Source organism: Mesoplodon densirostris, chromosome 4, assembly GCF_025265405.1.
Source record: "Mesoplodon densirostris isolate mMesDen1 chromosome 4, mMesDen1 primary haplotype, whole genome shotgun sequence".
In the NCBI taxonomy this organism is placed as follows: domain Eukaryota; kingdom Metazoa; phylum Chordata; class Mammalia; order Artiodactyla; family Ziphiidae; genus Mesoplodon; species Mesoplodon densirostris.
In genome coordinates this window covers 51935178-51954353 of record NC_082664.1, presented here as the reverse complement: position 1 = coordinate 51954353, position 19176 = coordinate 51935178, and the positions used below count along the sequence as shown (strand labels likewise).

The following is a 19176-nucleotide window of genomic DNA, read 5'->3' as shown; positions in this document are numbered from 1 at the left end:
CATGTAATTTCATAACAGCCTTATTAGATAGATACTATCATCATCCTCATTTTATGAATGAGGAAACAGGCACAGAGCAGTTAAGTAATTTGCCCAGGGTCACAGAGCTGGTATATTAATACCTACCCATAAAGTTCTTAAGAGGATTAAATGAGATGATTTCTATAAAATGCTCCTGGCATATATTAGGCCTTCCACAAATGTGAGCTTTCTGAAAACATAGGAGTAGGGCCCAAAGGAGTAAATTAAGATCAAGAGTCATTCATTCTTTTATCAAATATTTACTGAGTTCTATGTTCTGACCTTAGATAGCCTTTATTTCAAAAGTTTACAGTCTCATCTATGCTGAAAAAATATAGTAGATACAGTGATAGAGAAAAGGGATTCTCTCTTTCTCTTGACCCTTCAGTATTATAATAAAAATTTTCTGTCAAATCAGCACAAATTCAGTGAAAAGAGACCCATAAAAATTAATTCCTGAGGAATGAAAACTGATGGGACACAGAAAAGGCAGAGGATAATATTAGCTACCAGCAATTGTTATTAGCTAACAGCATTTGTTAAGCTTTTAATTCTTCACACCACTATAGACAAAACCCAATTATACTGTGGTATAAAACCAAAATTCAAGTTCAACCTCCATAACTTATCATAACTATTTTATGTCAATTTCCTTACCAGTAAGGTAGAAATGATACCTGTCCTACCTATCTCAGAGAATTGTTAAGGGTCACACAAAATAGGAGAGTATTTTAAAAAACATAAAATGTTGACTACCTAAGGCAGTGTGTCCAGTAGGAGTTATTATCAAATGTTAAATTAAATATGCATTTTTTAAAAAAGGATAAAAGCCAATTAAAAAACACCTTAAGAATGAAAAAGCTAAATCAGGGACTTCCCTGGCAGTCCAGTGGCTAAGACTCCGTGCTCCCAATGCAGGGGGCCGGGTTCAATCCCTGGTCAGGGAACTAGATCCCATGTGCCGAAACTAAGAGTTCACATACCACAACTAAAGATCCCACATGCTGAAACTAAAAGACCCCACATGCCACAACGAAGACCCGGTGCAGCCAAATAAATAAATAAATATTTTAAAAAGGAAAAAAAGCTAAATCAGTTCCTAATCTTAAGCACTCAGCCAGCTGTGTCTGAGCATCACTCCTATTAACTCATGTAATAGTTATTTGGGGGAGGAAGTCAGGAAGTAAGAGAAAAGCCAAATATTTAAAGTGAAAGACACTCAAGGGCTTCCCTGGTGGCACAGTGGTTAAGAATCCGCCTGCCAATGCAGGGGACACGAGTTTAAGCCCTAGTCCGGGAAGATCCCACATGCTGCGGAACAACTAAGCCCATGCGCCACAACTACTGAGCCTGAGCTCTAGAGCACACGGCCACAACTACTGAAGCCCATGCACCTAGAGCCTGTGCTCCGCAACAAGAGAAGCCACCGCAATGAGAAGCCTGTGCACCACAACAGAGTAGCCCCCGCTCGCCGCAACTAGAGAAAGCCTGCACGCGGCAACGAAGACCCAAAGCAGCCAAAAATAAAAAATATAAATAAATAAATAAAAAATTTTAAAGTCATTAAAAAAATAAAGTGAAAGACACTCAGACATCTAAGAAAAAACAGATCACGTGAGAAATGAAGGAAAGAAAAATAAATCTAAATTTTAAAAAAACCCCACAAAACAGTATTTGTCTAGCTAGATTCCTTAGAGTGGACTTCAGAACCTAGAGAGGTAGGAAAAACATGGACAAGTCTCCCTGGATCCCCATCCTACTCACCCCATTCCTAAGCTGTCTTCCAACAGCGGAGCTCTGCCTTTGCTTATTTGACATTCTGTATAAACTTTTATTCTTCAAAAGTTCCACTAGGAAAACTTTAAACTACACCCTAATGTACTTACCAAGAGACAGGAAAAAGCATAAGTCTTTCTTTTCTAGACCATACATTTCTTTCACCATCTTCAAATGAATGACTATAAATCTCAAATACTGCACAGTAGAAAAAGATTTTTTATTTTTTTAAATATTTTATTTTTGGCTGTGTTGGGTCTTCGTTGCTGCGCACGGGTTTTCTCTAGTTGCGGCGAGCAGGGGCTATTCTTCGTTGCGGTGCACAGGCCTCTCGTTGAGGTGGCTTTTCTTGTTGCGGAGCATGGGCTCTAGGGTGCGTGGGCTCAGTAGTTGTGGCACGCAGGCTCACTAGTCGTGGCTCGCGGGCTCTAGAGCGCAGGCTCAGTAGTTGTGGCGCACAGGCTTAGTTGCTCCGCGGCACGTGGGATCTTCCTGGACCAGGGCTCAAACCCATGTCCCTTGCACTGGCAGGTGGATTCTTAACCACCGAGTCATCAGGGAAGCCCGAATAAAGATTTTATTCCAGTGTAATCCCCCTAATTTTGTGTCTAATTTTCATTGTCACTGCACTTATTGTATTAGTATAACAATTCACATATTAAAAAACCTACAATATCCCCAATGTTCATAGCAGCATTATTTACAACTGCCAAGATATGGAAGCAACCTAAGTGTCCCTCAACAGATGAATGGATAAAGAAGATGTGGTATATATACACAATGGAATACTACTCAGCCATAAGAAAAAGAATGAAATATTGCCATTTGCAGCAACATGGATGGACTTGGAGGGCTAAATGAATTAAGTCAGACAGAGAAAGACAAATATCAAGTGTATGTGGAATCTAAAAAATACAACAAACTAGTGAATATAACAAAAAAGAAGCAGACTCACAGATAAAAGAGAACAAGCTAGTGGTTACCAGAGGGCGTGGGTGGCAATATAGGGGTGAGGGAGTGGGAGGTAAAAACTATTGGGTGTAAGATAGGCTACAAGATGTACAGCAAGTCCCCTACATACGAACGAGTTCCGTTCCGAGAGCAGGTTTGTAAGTCCAATTTGTTCGTAAGTCCAACAAAGTCAGCCTAGGTACCCAACTAACACAATCGGCTATACAGTACCGGACTGTAATAGGTTTATAATATTTTTCACACAAATACATAAAAAACAAACAAAAAATATAAAGAAAACATTTTTAATCTTACAGTACGGTACCTTGGAAAGTACAGTAGTACAGTACAAAAGCTGGCATACAGGGGCATGTTTGCATCTTTGAAAGTTTACAACTTGAAGGTACGTATGTAGGGGACTTACCATATTGTACAACCTGGGGAATATAGCCAATATTTTATAATAACTATAAATGGAGTATAACGTTTAAAACTTGTGAATCACTATGTTGTACACCTTTAATTCATATAATATTGCATATCAACTATACTTCAACAAAATATCTGGAAAAAATGAAAAATAGACAAAGCTAAACAACCCCATAATACTATATAAAACAATATTTCTTTTACATACTCATAAAGTATATGAAGTTACTATTTATGATTTTAAGCTACTATATGACTTTTTGGGGTAGACAGTTTCAAACCCAAAAAGGTACTTACAGAAGGTTTAAACAGGTCTCTGTCAGAAAGAAAAGCTTCTCGAAACACTTTTATGATCATATTTAGTTCCCGTAGATACTGTCTTTCTTCTGCAATTTCAGTTCTGACAAGGTCATAGTAGTTTAATTCACCTGAAGAACTAGGTTCATCTTCACAAAGAGAAACCAAGCCTATGTCATCCTGATCAAACATGTCCATCAAAACCTAAGAAATATAAATCAGTAATGGATAAACTTATTTTCCTTACTGTTATAAGACCATCTTAAAGTACTTGTAATTAAAACATTATTAAACAATGAGAGTTGTATGTATTACAGGCTAAAATTGTAAGAGAAAATCCAAAATAAGAGAAATATGAAAAGTTGAAGTGAGATAATGTTCAAATAAAACTGGATATGGAGAAATAAATATTTATGAAAATAAGATAAATCTAACAGTGAAATATATATATATATGTACACATATACATGTATGTCTGTGTGTATATAAATACAGGTACATATGCACACATAAACATAAAATATATAATAGCAAAAAGAGCACACATTTGGAGAACAAGAATCTGAACCAAAATTCCAGTTCTACCACTTACCTGTGATTACAGACAAGTTATTTATTCTTTTGAAAGTCAGATCCCTTATCTGTAAAATGTAACTGATGAAAGAATTCAATGAAGTAATGGACATAAAACGCATACTATTAGGTCTGGCAAACAGTAGGCATTCAAAATGGTAGCTCTTTGCCCTACTGTAAGGATGCTTAAATGCACTTGAGTAGAGTTTAAAGGAGAAAAGTGAAATGATATGCAAAATATATTAACAGCTTGATGCTTTTCTGATGCATATTTACTATATCAACAACTGCTATTAAGTTCATTTGTTAAAATCAAGCATCCCCTGGAACTTCCCCTGGTGGTCCAGTGGTAAAGAATTCGCCTTACAATGCAGGGGATGCAGGTTCCATCCCTGGTCAGGGAACTAAAACCCCACATGCCGTGGGGCAACTAAGCCCGTGTGCCACAACTGCTGAGCTTGCCCGCCTCAACTAGAGCCCACGTGCCGCAAAACTACAGAGCCCACGTGCTCTGGAACCCACGCACCATAGCTACAGAGCCTGCACGTCACAACTAGAGAGAGAAAACCTGCACACCACAACGAAAGATTCCACATGCCTCAATGAAAATCCCGTGTGCCACAACTAAGACCCAACACAGCCAAAAAGAAATAAATAATAAATAAATCTTAAAAAAAAAAATCAAGCACCCCACAGATGCTTAAACTGCTATAGTGACAATTTCCCCTTTCAGAAAATAGTAAAGATTGCTACTATGGATTTAAGTCAACCAACAGGCAAGAACTAGCTGTATATCAAAAGCAATAGGAAGGGCCTCCCTGGTGGCGCAAGTGGTTGAGAGTCCGCCTGCCGATGCAGGGGATACGGGTTCGTGCCCCGGTCTGGGAGGATCCCATATGCCGCGGAGCGGCTGGGCCCGTGAGCCATGGCCGCTGAGCCTGCGCGTCCGGAGCCTGCGCGTCCGGAGCCTGCGCGTCCGGAGCCTGTGCTCCGCGACGGGGGAGGCCACAACAGTGAGAGGCCCGCATACCGCAAAAAAAAAAAAAAAAAAAAAAAGCAATAGGAAAAAGGTGACCATACTTTTTAGAATTAAAAATAGTTTAAAAAGAAAAGAAAAATTGAACCTACTTAATTATATACTTCAGACTGACTGAAAACTACTTTCTTAGAGTTTAGGGGGGGAAAGAAGGCACAATCCCAAAAAGGAAGCTCCAGAAAGTAAAACAATTTCAAGGGGATGAGAGGAAATTCTAACAATACAATATGAGATATTCGTTCATTCATTCTCAAAAACATCTATTGATCACCAGAAATTGTGCCAGATGTTGGTAAGACACAGCAATAAGCAAAATAAACATGAACCCTGCCCTCCCGATCTTCTTTTAAATCTAACTCAAAAATATTTCTTAAATCTGGTCAATTCTCTCCATTCCCCTCCATGCTTCAAATCAGACTATTAAGCAATCACAACATCTATTAAAAGGTCTTGCAATATGATCTCCCTGCCACTGGTTTCTTCCCAACCCCATATTCAAAATTATGTTCCTAAAACCAAATTTGTGTCATACCCTACCTAAAAACGACACTGGATTTCATTGCTTTCAGCACACAATTCTAAGTTCATGAAGATAAAGGCCATTCACAATCTAATCCCAGCCCACTTCCCTAGCCTCATCTCCTGTGATACTTTAAAATCCATCTTCTCGGGCCTCCCTGGTGGCGCAGTGGTTTGAGAGTCCGCCTGCCGATGCAGGGGATACGGGTTCGTGCCCCGGTCCGGGAGGATCCCATATGCCGCGGAGCGGCTGGGCCCGTGAGCCATGGCCGCTGAGCCTGTGCATCCGGAGCCTGTGCTCCGCAACGGGAGAGGCCACAACAGTGAGAGGCCCGCATACCGCAAAAAGAAAAAAAAAAAAAAAAAATCCATCTTCTCCTCATTGCCCACCCCCCCCCGCCACGAAACTTACCTTCCTGCCATCATTACCTGTGATTCCCAGCCACATTAGACCTTTGAAGGAACCACTGGGGCTGCACAGAGAATTAGCTAATGAAATCTGATTTTAAGCAGATACGCAAAAGAACAGAAGGTATGACACGGAACAGTCTTCTCTTCCCCACCAGAGATACTTTTAAAGTAGTCTGTACTTGCTCTAATTTCTTACTTCTCAAGCTCACTACTCTATTGAAACTGCTCTCACTAATGACCTTTGAATATCTCTTTGTTTTCTCTAGTTATTAACACAGCTGACCAGAACTTCTTAAAACTTTCTCTTCACTTGGCTTCTCATACACCATTCTGTCAGTGAGGCCTCCTTCTCTACTACTCACCTTCTCCAACATCCACTGCAGGGTTCCATTTTTGGAACTGCTTTGGTCACACAACACCCAAAATCCCGAATGTAAATGCTATAGGAGTCAGGTAGATAATATCATGTTAATACATAAGAAGAGGTGATGGGGAGTGTGGCAAACTAGAAGGTGCATGCACCTAAAGAAGAAAGGCATTGTTCAATGTTCAATGCCAGCTATTCTGCCAGGCCTTTTGATTTTCTTTTTTCAAGAAGAGTCTGGAATCTAGATTTTTATGAAGAATTTTCATATTTGTAAATATAAACAGACTGCAAATAATTCAAAATTTTAAGAAATAAACCTGGAGTCCCTATTCACTAGCAGGCCACCAGTCTGAAACATCTACTGTACTTCCTCCTGAGTGAGCTCATCTTCTTAAACGATTTTCAGTTACTAGATAATAACTCCCTAAACATTTATCTCAGCATCTCTCTGGACCCTAGGCAAGTGTTACCAGAAGCTTGCTAGATATCTCTGTCTGACAAACCTATACATGTACACTCTACTTCAGAATCACTAATCACAGCATCATCTCCTTGGCTCTCATAGCTAGAAAACTTGTCACTACCCTAGACTTAACACTTCTCCAACTTCCACACCAAATCAGTCCCCAAATCCTGTTAAGTCCAACTCAGAAACAGCTCTTAAATCTCATCAGTTCCTTCTATTCTCCTGTCTAGAATGTCTGCTCCTACTTCTCTTTCCTTCCAACCCTCACACTTATTCATCTGATAAATCCCTAGCCATTTTCATCACTTAGCTAACATATAATTGTCTTTGTATAGCTTTTCCCAACTCTCCCTGAACTCTATCAAAATCTTTTCCATTGGCTTCAGTCCTCCATTAGCAATCCTCTCTCTTTTCTATATAAGCACCTAACTTATATTGACATTTCTAAGGATAAGAGCCATGATTTCATCTTAAAATCCACAGCATTTGATACACAGTAAATGCACAAAAGATACTTAAAGAGCATATATGTAGGGATTCCCTGGTGGCTCAGTGGTTAAGAATCTGTCTACCAATGCAGGAGACACGGGTTTGAGCTCTGGTCCGCGAAGACCCCACATGCCACGGAGCAACTAAGCCAGTGCGCCACAGCTACTGAGCCTGCGCGCCACAACTACTGAAGCCTGCGTGCCTAGAGCCCACGCTGTGCAACAAGAGAAGCCACCGCAATGAGAAGCCCGCGCACCACAACAAAGAGTAGCCCCTGCTCGCCGCAACTAGAGAAAGCCCACGCACAGCAATGAAGACCCAACGCAGCCATAAATAAATAAATTTATATTAAAAAAAAGAGCATATATTCATTTTATGTTTGTAAACTGTTAAACTTGTATTGAAAGGCTAAAGCCCAAGTGAGTTAAAGATCAGAATAAATGTTAGGACAATAAAGGCATTTTTTTGGTCATGTTCACAACAAGAATAATAAAGGAGAATTGGTTCTTGGAACAGATGGAGTAATATTACAACAAAAGAAAAAATACAGAAGAACTCAACTTCTATAACATCTGGGCTCACAGAAATAAACTTCTTCAGAGCAGCTCTGTGCTCTCTTACTCTCTCTTGCCTTTCTTAAACATCAATTTTCCTCCTAAGCATGTATGTTTTATTTTTCCAGTCTGAATATTATTTTCCTTAATAGTGACAAGTACATTAGGGGTTGAGCTCTAAAATTCCTTCCTATGACCATCTAACTATTCTCAGCAATCTTTGATGTGCCAGAATACATCATATAGTCAAATGTTACTTTTATTTTTAAGTGTAGAAAAAAGGTTGGTTCTCAAGTTCTCTATCAAATTATACGACCTTGACTAGGAAGTTACACAGATTCCTAGAAAGCATTTATTTGAATAGTTTATTAAACAGATGGTTTGTGAGCTCTTGAAATAGTGATCACAGGATATCAGTTTAGATTTACTAAGACCACACCATGTCACACTAATCTCATTAATCCATTCACATGACTAGTCCCACAAATAAAGCCATCTGTATCTTAGCTAAACCTAGGACAGTCTCTCATGACAAACTTGGAATCACAGTAGAAAAGGATGGGCAGGGGACTTCCCTAGTGGTCCAGTGGTTAAGACTCTGCACTCCCAATGCAGGGGGCCCAGGTTCGATCCCTGGTCAGGGAACTAGATCCAGCATGCCGCAACTAAGAGCTCGCATGCGGCAACAAAGATCCCGCATGCTGCAAGTAAGACCTGGCTCAGCCAAATAAATAAATAAATAAATGTTAAAGAAAAAGAAAGTAAAGAAAAGGATGGGCAAACTACAGCCCATAGGCCACAGTAAGCCTGCCCTTTATGTAAATAAAGTTTTACTAGAACACAGCCCACACTCATTGGTTTATGGCTTCCTTTCTGCTACAAAGGCAAAGATGAGTAGTTCTAAGAAAGACGTATAGCCTACAAAGCCTAAAATATTCAGCCACCCATCTGGTCCTTTGCAGGTAAAGTTTGCTGACCCCTGAATTAGACAAAGAGGTAAAACAGTAGCTGACGAAAAGGCCATAGTGAAAAAAAGTGGTAATTTATTAACCTGGAAGGATGCCTCTAACAACATATGTGAGAAATCTCATCTCTTAAACTTTTCCAATATTTTTAACAAATAATTCCAACTAAAACAAACTAAGTTTCTCAGACTGGCATATATTACAAAAAGCTGGTATGATATCTACAATGATGAATGACAAAATTCAATTTTTATAATATCTTGATATGCTAGAGCATAGTCTCAATAACATTACGAAGTTTTATAGAGAAAAACTTGAGTTCAAACTTAGATGAAAAAAATATCAACAGCACAAGCTGTAAGAAATCAAAGATATAAGAGTATCTCATGTGGAAAGTCCCAGGGAGCTGAGACATCTGCAAATTCATTAAGTAAACAGAGTGATATGTGTGCCCAAAAAAGTTAATGCTGAAATTATAAAAGAACAGCATATAGAATAAAGGAGGTGAGCCTTTCATTGTACTCTGTGTTGGGCAGACCAAATCTAGACTGTTGTCTTTAGTTTTAGAAATCACAGTGTAAGAGCAATGCAATAATGAGATCTGAAAATCATGTCACAAAAAGATTGGTTTTCAAAGTCTCAAATGGTAAAAATTTAGTACATGGAAAAAAGCTTTAAATAACAGAATGACTTATTCTGAAAAACAGTTTGGTCTTATCTAATGTAGTCCAGAAGAGAGATTAAAATTCGTGAATGACAGTTAATAGGAAATTCAGATGCAAACTATTGTACATAGTATGGATAAACAACAAGGTCATACTGTATAGCACAGGGAACTACTGATATATTCAATATCCTGTGATAAACCTGTGTGGATTGGTCTCTTGTAATTCAGAGACTGTGTAATTGTTTAGAATTTAACTACTTTTGCCTTTAAAAAGAGTCATGGAAAAGGTAACTGACTCAGATATGGAATAAAGTCTCTCCTTCCCACAGTCCCTCAATAATCCTGGCCAAGGCCACTGTTTGAGGGCAGGGGGAGGGGAGGAACAGGGCAAATAAGGTAGGAATCCCTACACGAGGGTGTGAGGAAAAGCTGAGGGGGCCTGCCTCAGCGTGCTAGCTCCTGAGAGGAGTAGGGAGGGTGTTTACTGCGGGGGGGGGGGGGGGGAGGAGGCTCAAGACCTGGCACAAGATGTTAGAGATCATTCGGAGTAAAGAGACTATCCATATGATAGGACAGCTTGATTCAGGGTGCTGGAGCCCTAGTGGATAAGGAGGGTATCTGCATGGGAAGGTGGTCCAGCAGCAGCAGTGGTGCAACATGGGACTGTCAGGACTTGAGGGGAGTCAGGAGAATGTATACAAAGAAGAAGGGTTTCTATGCCAAAATAGGGTGCCTACACCAGCGGGGGGAGAGAGGCCTGCTGGGAGACTGGTCACATACAGAAGGATTGATCAAATAAATAAATATATTAAGAAAAACAGGAGCCAGGTTTCTCCCTATCAGATAAGGGAGTTACAAGTGTAAAAAGGGGAGGCTAAAATGAATCCTGTGGTTTTGAATGTGGACTGAAGAGATCTGTGAACTTATATAAAGATAGATGAGAAATAAATATAGATGTGTATGTATGTATGTATACACACACAAAAACACACACACACACTCCCTAATTCTGCCCTCTAAGAGACCAGAGCAGTGACACTCCAATATCAGTGAGCTCATCTAGCACCAAGATCTTGGTTTCTAAATACCATTCTCCACTAAAAGGAACCAGGATTTTTTAGAAACCAACTAATTCCAGGCTTGAGCAGCAGGTAAAGAACAAGTTGAACCTGGAGCATCTTGTGTCAAAAGAAAGTGTTCAAAGAATGATAGGGACAGAGAAGCCAAATTGAAGGCGTTCCCACTGGCCAAATCTGAGACAATCTGAATATTAAATAATGAAGTAACAGGTTATGTTCCACTGAATAAGAATCAATGAGTCCATATTAAAATAAACAAAATAAATAAATTTAACGTGTGATGAGGAACAAGATATTTACATAGCCTTAAAATATTCCACAAAATATTTATTAATTACAAAAGGGAAAGGAGTCCTTTAAAGGAGAGAAGCCTAGAGGATGAACCCTTAATCAAGTGATCAAAGTGACCATCACTAGTAATGGGATACAGTGAAATTGTATGTCGTGTAAGAAAATGCAATGAGAAGAACTCCTATGATATTCCTGCCACAGATCCATAACCTAAATCTTATTAAGAGAAAACATCAGAAAAAACTAAAGGAAGGGGCATTTTGAACATTAACAGGTATAATCCTTAAAAACGTCAAGGTCATAAAAGTTAAGGGAAGAATGAAGAACTGTTCCAGAATGAACAAGGAGAAAAAAGATACATGACTACTAGACACAACACATGATTCTGAACTGGATCATTTTGCTCTAAAGGACATCACTGGGGCAAGTGGCAAAAATTGAACGGGGTCTAAGGATTACATAATATAATGTATCCACATTCATTTCCTGGATTTTGATTGTCGTACCGTGGTTATACAGGAAAATGTTTTTGTTTGTAGGACACACTAAACTATGTTGGCAACCTACTCTCAAGGGGTTTAGGGCACAGAGGAGTATTTTTATTGTACATATAACTTTTCTAAAAGTCTGAGCTAGAAACAAAGTTAAAAAAAACATGTAATCATTTTTTTTTCATTTTTTTCAGAAGTCAACATAGAAATAACAAGGAATGTCTACTATGAAATTTAAGTGAAAAATCATTTTTGAGACTACGGCATAGTACAATCACTCTCAATCATAACTGCACATCAGAATCACCTGTGATAGTTTCAAAAATTTTGAAAATAACTGAGGCTTAGAGGCCCATCCCAGGCCAAGTAAATCAGCTCTGGGGGTGAATGCAGGCATCGGTATTCTCTACAAGCTTTCTGGTAATTCTGATGTGCAAAGTGGAGAACCACTGGCATGTGCCAGGTCCTGGGGTAATTCACCCTTAGAGGTCTAGTTCAGGTATCTTCTCTATGAAATGTTCCTGGTCCCCCCTATGCCAGAGTTACTCACTTTCTCCACCACCTTTGATTTATTTGTATAATAGTTTTAATTACATTGTGCTGCAATTATTTGGTTGCAATACTTTTATTTCCCACTAAAATAAACTCCTTCTAACACAGGGATTGCTGATTTGTTCACTGTTGTATTTTCAATGCTCAGGACAGTGACTGACACATAAGAGGTACTCAAAAATGTTGATTTAGAAAGTAAGAAAAAAAGGAGGGAAAGTGGAAAGGGAAGAAAAGGAGGAGAGAGGAAAATAAAGAAAAGACTCAATTTCTTTCCTCAGTAGCTTACAGCCAGGAAGAAAGAAGATAAGTAACAAAAAATTATCAAAAGGAAGCAACTTTGGCATGGCAAAGTCTTCTTCTCTCTACCTGTGCCCCAATGACCCATGCTGTGAAATCAAAGCATGTTTTTCAAAATTACTTCTTAAACTTAAACGTATCTGAATATTCTGTATTTATTCTCTTTCTTAAAATACAAAACTCAAACTACTTTTCTTAAACTGGTTTGAGGCTTTGGATATTTTTTCCTGTAGATAAAAAATTCTTGCTGGAAAAAAAGATTCTCATCCTGTCACATGCTAAAAAACCCGAAAATATCATTGTTAGTCTGCAAAGCCACCATTTTTCTGTCTTCCAACACCAGGAACTATAAAAATCACTAATATAATCATGTATTAAAAAACAGAGGTATAAGTGACATATAGTCTCTATCATTCAGGTTAAGTTTAAATACCTTTTAACACTTACCTTATCTGCACACATTGACACTTTAATGTCCTGTTGGGATATTTCATAATGTCGGATATTAAAAACATAATTACCAGCCAATTTCAAAATATCAGCTGAGATATACTCTAGTACAGCCACAATATATAGGGACACATGGTAGTCCACTTTGTACCCTAAAACTTCCTGTGGAAAAAATAAACAATTTAATTCCAAAAAATGGCAGCACTGTCAAGTAGCAGTTAAGCACTTAAAAATTTTACTTAACATTCTTGCTTATAAAGAACTTTCTATAAACCAAATGTCTAAACTCAAAGGTACCACAGGATATAAAATGAGCTGTTGGCTCAGTATCAGGGTTTCTTTCTCTCTCTCTCTTTTTTTTAAGAGACACCTAATCTAACAAATCTGCCTTTAATATCAAACAAGAAGAGATGATTGATTCTAAGACAGAAATCTTGGACTGGACTTCCCTGAAAACCTCTTGATACATTATCCAAAACCCATCTGACAAGTATCTGCTATCTTCAAGGATCTTGCTTTAATTAATATCCCCAAATTACAATGGTTTCTACTAAGGGGAGGATGTGTGTATGTGTGTGTGTTGGGTGGGGGGAGGGGGAGTCTTGAAATTGCTACCAAATGGTATTGAAATCCATGTACACCAATTATTTTCTATAGACTAAATAATATTCCCTAGACAACTTTTCCAACGTATAGAAAAATATCTGTGATAAATACAGATTAATTTAAAAACAGTTCTGAACTCACAGGAGCTTTTGCATTATATATTTTATTAATCAACAAAAAGCTGGAAGTCAATCAGAGGTAGCAATCATTAGAAGATGCCACAAAGATGCATTATTTCTTATCATTAACCTTTAATATTATTTGAAAAGCAATATGATTTCATCAAAGCATACTTCTTTTTGTTTTTTACACATATTAAGAAACATATATATGTATGTGTATAAACAAGTGTACACACACTCAAGTGCACATACACAATAAGACCATGCTATATAAATACACAAATACTATATAAAGTATTATTTGTTAAAAATAACCTCCCCAATGCTTTTCTGTGCCTGTTTTTTGTTTGTTTGCTTGTTTGTTCTACCTTCAATGAAGGATGGATTTTGTCCACAGGCAGTAAGAGAGGATTTCTTCGTTTTCGTTTCTCTATGGCAGACTGTGCATCAGCAATAGCCCATTTATCAATTGGATGAGGAAAGGTCTTTTGAACTCGTTCCTGTTCAGATCACAGCAGAACTACTGTTAATAGAAGTGCTCATATACAGAAAACTTAATACAAAATTAAACTTCATCATCATCCATAACACCAGCAGTTAATAGTAACATAGCATATTCTGGTTCCTGCAATAAATGAAATTTTTTTGTTTAAAAAAAAAAGATCAACATGCTATCAAGATTCTTCCACATAATTCCCATGGGTGAGAAAAAAAGGTGAAGTTTAAACAGAAAGCTTTAAGTGTAAGCATAATTAAGATAAAATGGAAAAAGGAAAAAGTAATAATATTAGGGGAGATTAAAGCAAACATAAAATACTCTACCAGTGATTTTAAGGTCAAGGTTTCTAGGGTTAAAACTGTTTACCTAGCAGAAGTTAACTCATTATTAATAATTATTATGCAGTCTCTCTCCTGCTAATCTCAGAGCTTTATAGAGAAGAATTTTAAAAGAAGAAATATCATGTACCTCTTAAAGGATCAAGTGTGTGGCAGAGCTCAGAATGGTTTAAAGAAATATATCTCTTGGCAAAAATAATCCAAGCCTTTTACGTTACTATTTTGTTCATCTAATCTTAAATGTAACCAGTAATTGGCATGAATAATGAGAAGTAATGATAACTGAATGAAACTCCAATTTAGCAGGATTTCCTATTTTTAAAATTATATTCTCAGCTTCTAACATATTTAGCTTCTGAAAAGTATACTTTTATTATATTTACTTATGTCCAATTCTTACAGCAGAGAACAGGGAAACAAATGTTTTAATTCCCAGAGTCCCTAAAAATCTTAGTAGATCTATTACTCCAAATTAAGATTATCCTTTACACTGGAAGTTGTTGCCTTGTTATAGAAACAATCTTCAAAAGAAAGGTCATATAAACAGTATAATGCCAAAGTAACTTTTAAAAGCTATACTGACTGATATTTCTAAAAATCTAGAAATACTCCCATGTAACTGAGCCAAAACAAATATTTCAGCACTGAATTACACACGATCTTTTAGAGGTATAATATATGTATATATATATTTTTAATCAACGAGTAAAATGTTTATTCTATACTAGTCCTTTATTGAGGTAATATTTATATGCAGTAAAATGCACAGATCTTAAGTGTACCGTTGAATGAGTTTTGAAAAATGCTTACACCTGTGTAACCATCACCCTAATCAAGATTACAGAAAATTTCTATCATCTTAATCTCACCCTTCATAGGCAGCCACCATCCTGATTTCTATCACCATTACTTTTAGCTATTTCTGATTTTTATGTAACTGGAATCATATAATACATACTCTCTGGGGTATGTCTCATTTTGCCCTATATGATATCTATGGATTGTAGCTACGTTATTGCGTATATCAATAGTTCATTCTTTCATTTTACAATACTACTAAGTAGTATTCCATTTTATGAATCTATCACAATTTGTTTTCCCATTCTCTTGTAGATGGAAACTTTAGTTGTTGCTAATTTTTGCCTATTATGAATAAAACTGCTTGGATATTCATGTATAAGTCTCTTTGTGAAGATATATTTCCATTTCTCTAGGGTTAAATACCCAGGGGTAAAATCGCTGGGTCATAGGCTACATATATATTTAACTATAAGAAACCGCAAAACAATTTTCCAAAGTACTTTTGCCGTTTTATACTCCCACTAGCAATGTATAAGAGTTCTAGTTGCTCTACATCTCATCAATATTCCATGTTATCAGTCTTTAATTTTATCCCTTTTAGTGGGTGTGAAATAGTATCTCATCGTAGTTTTAACCTCTTTTTCCCTGATGAATTATGAGTTTGAGTACCTTTTCATATGCTTATTGGCCATAAGTATATCTTCTTTTATGAAGTGTCTGTTAAGATTTTTGCCCACTTGGGTGAGCAGGGTATCGTTTTATTACTGACTTGTAGGAGTTTTTGTTTGGTTTTTTGTTTGTTTTAACATATTCTGGATACAAGCCCTTTGTAAGGAATACATATTGAAACATTTTCTCCTAGTCTGTGACTTATACCTTTTTTATTTTCACATCAACTTTATTCTTTGGTATTTACAGTGTTTTGAGTCCTCTGCAAAAAAACATTTGTTTAACACCAGCTTATAAAGATATTCTCCCACATTTTCTTCTAGAAACTTTACAGCTTCAGCATTTATGTTTAAGACTATGATATATCTTGAACTAATTTTTGTGTGAGATAGGTTTCAAGGGTTTTTCCCACCATAAATTTATCCAGTTGTTTTAGCACTTTTTTTGCTGAAAAACTTCCCTTTCAGAATGAACTGACCATATATCCCCCATTATGATTTCAATGGTTTCAGCTTCCATAATAATTTAGAATGATATAGATTTAGATATAAAAATTAATTTGTACAGTGGTTCAATGACTTTTTGAAATAACAAAATAATTTTTACCTCCACATCTTGAACAGTCCTTGGTTGGGCCATGCATAATTTATTAAGCAGCTGAAAAATCAGCTCTTCAATATAATAGAGAGACTCTTCATTAGCTGAGAGATTGGGATGTACTTGCTCCTGAACCTTTAAAAAAAAAAGTTCTCAATTTCAGTACAGGCAAAATGATATTTATTAAACAAAAGTCAGAGAATCTTATATATAATTTACAGTATTTTACCAAAATGGTTACTCAAATACAGATATAAAACACAAAAAATGAAGAAAAACTGTATTTGTTGGTCCCTGTAAACTTTTCTCTACTCAGAGTAGTGGTTCTTAATCTTTTCTAGACTCTGAAAATCAGCTGAAAGCCACTGGCCCCTCTCATCCTTACCACCAAAAAAGCATATGCACATAAAATATTCTACATAATTTCAAAGGAAGCATGGATACCCTGAAGTTAATTACTAAACCTACTATGTACCAAGATCCCAATCAGGGAAGATATCGATCACTCTCACAAAAGTCCTGAGGCTGCCAAATTTCTGTGATAAGAGGAGAGGCAGCCATCTGTGATAACTTACGTGATAACCTGTACATGGTTTGGGTTTTGCCCTTCCTGTGACAATTATAATCCTAATGGCTTCTCTCCCCTTTGAGGAGAGCTACTGCAGTGCCTCAGTGGCTTGCCTACATGCGTCAGTGGATTACATGTGACAGTGAAGCCCAGGTGCTGGGGGTGGGGTGGAGGAAGCTGTCGGCTGCGTGTAGGCCGGTGGTGGAGCTGCAGTCACAATCTGCCCTGCCCCTGCTTCCCCATGGAGGTCGGGCAGAGGTGCCCTGCTCCAAGCTGCCTTTTCCCTTCCCCAGAAACAATGCCATTCTTGCTCCCATTCCTACACATCCCCCTCTGGCTCAGGTGAAAGCCATGCCACTCTGTTTACAGATAAAAAGTTCACGTGCTTTTGGCCACTGGTCTTGAATCTGCCCTCTCTTTCCAGTGGTGAGATCCCACTCCAGAGGCGTTTTCTGAGAAAGGTGGTTGGGGCTGGTGGCTATCACTGAAAAGTGACGCCAGTGCTGTACCGCCTAAATGAGTCAGATGCTGCTCTGCAGGCTGGGCATGGTATCAACCAACCCCACTCTCCCAGGTAGGCAAGGCGCAGGACCCTCTTCACTTGGCCTGCCGACTCCATTACAAAACTGTTTTCCTACAGTTCAAAAGCAAGCCACTCCCATCCCTTGTCCTTGTCCAAAGGACAGAGCATTTTAGTGAGATCTACTTTGTACATCTCTAGCAATAGTTAAGTCCCTGACACTGGGGCCAAATTCTTATTGTGAGACATACATATCCATCGGGCCTTCCCCAACTGTTCCTCCCAAATCTACTTTTGCTTCAGATCTGGGCCGGGTACCAAACAGAAGACTTTTTGATCATCAGCTACTGCTTGAAGCCTGTTTTCTACAAAGACTCCAAAGGCTGAAGTCTCCCAGGGCACAACATGAGGACAAATTTCTCATCAGATAAATGTGGCCTCAAGGAGCTTTCCTTTGTTAGTGTCTTCCTCAGACCATGTTTTCCCATTATATTCCTCTGACCCCCTTTTCAGTCAACAGGTGAAGTTCTCCCAGCCCACAGAGGCAGTAACGTCATCTTTTGCATCTCCTCCTCTCCTCTGGCCATCTTGGGAAGCAAAATATTATTTTTAGGCCCAGGCTTCACAGCCATTCTTCGTGGGCAGCCCCCATCTGGACTCCAGACCCTGGACTAGGTGAAGTCAGAGGCTTTCTGACAGATTTCTGAATGGATATTACAGGGATGGAAGGGCTCCCCAACCTGCTGTAGGGAATAGCCTGAGAAGACATGTGTTTGGAATCTTAATATTTTGGCACATGGCTATGTCCATTTTAAGATCTCTGGTGGGTCTGGGCTTCCCTGGTGGTGCAGTGGTTGAGAGTCCGCCTGCCGATGCAGGGGACACGGGTTCGTGCCCCGGTCTGGGAAGATCCCACATGCCGCGGAGCAGCTGGGCCCGTGAGCCATGGCCGCTGAGCCTGCGCGTCTGGAGCCTGTGCTCCGCAACGGGAGAGGCCACAACAGTGGGAGGCCCGCGTACCGGAAAAAAAAAAAAAAAAATTAAAAAAAAAAAAAGATCTCTGGTGGGTCTGAGATATTTAGGTGTGGGTTAAAGGGACAAGGAGTCTTTTTCTTAGCTAAAGTTTTCAAATACTGTTTTGAACAGTGACAGCTACTCTTTATTGCCAGCCCTCTGGGCATCTCACCGCCACACCATCTTCTCTAGTATTAACAGGATCTCTGGTCTTAGAAGGCTGCCTTCAGTTCCGAGCTATCCCAAGTAACTGACTGGCCTTGGTATTGACTGCAACCTTCTGTTAGAACCACACAGGTTCCACCCTCACCTGGCCAGCCTGGTTACTTGGGCCAGTGGGTGCAAGTGACCCTTCCAAGGAACAGGTGTTGATGACTTCAGCATTCAGGGACCCTTTGTGTTCCCCCTTACCCAGAACCCTTAGACTACTCCTTCTATTCTCTTCTCCCTGGAAGCCTCTTTCCAAGAGCCCTATTTTTTAGAGCTGAACTGCACAGATTATAGCTGCTATCATACTTATTCAAGGAAGAGAGAAAGAAGGCTCTCAGGCACGAACTTTCAACTTCTCTCAAGCCAAACCAGTTTAAAATGAAAACTCTAGCAGAAGGAACTGGATTTCCATTTTCTCATGTCTACCTGTCTTCCCCCTATACTCTAAAGTTACCTGTTTCTAGCAAAATAGAAGGGAAGGAGATGCATGCCTAGCAATACTTCCCCCCTCCTCCCCCATGCCCTTCTTTGAAGGCCTCAGCTCGGCTGTT

At 38.7% G+C, this 19176-nt stretch overlaps 1 protein-coding gene and 1 non-coding gene across 2 annotated transcripts in view; one reads left to right on the top strand and one right to left on the bottom strand.

Moving 5' to 3' along the window:
• Positions 1 to 19176, bottom strand: part of SOS2 (SOS Ras/Rho guanine nucleotide exchange factor 2) — a 103652-nt gene that overhangs the window by 57580 nt on the left and 26896 nt on the right. Inside the window, exons 2-5 of the mRNA XM_060096256.1 lie at positions 16323 to 16448; positions 13778 to 13909; positions 12679 to 12843; positions 3475 to 3678 (exon numbers count right to left, since the gene is read on the bottom strand). Of these exons, the coding sequence (XP_059952239.1) occupies positions 3475 to 3678; positions 12679 to 12843; positions 13778 to 13909; positions 16323 to 16448 (627 nt within the window). The remainder of the gene's footprint in view (positions 1 to 3474; positions 3679 to 12678; positions 12844 to 13777; positions 13910 to 16322; positions 16449 to 19176) is intronic.
• On the top strand, positions 8462 to 8534 carry TRNAG-CCC (transfer RNA glycine (anticodon CCC)). The gene has a single exon. It is a non-coding gene; the product is annotated as a tRNA-Gly (tRNA).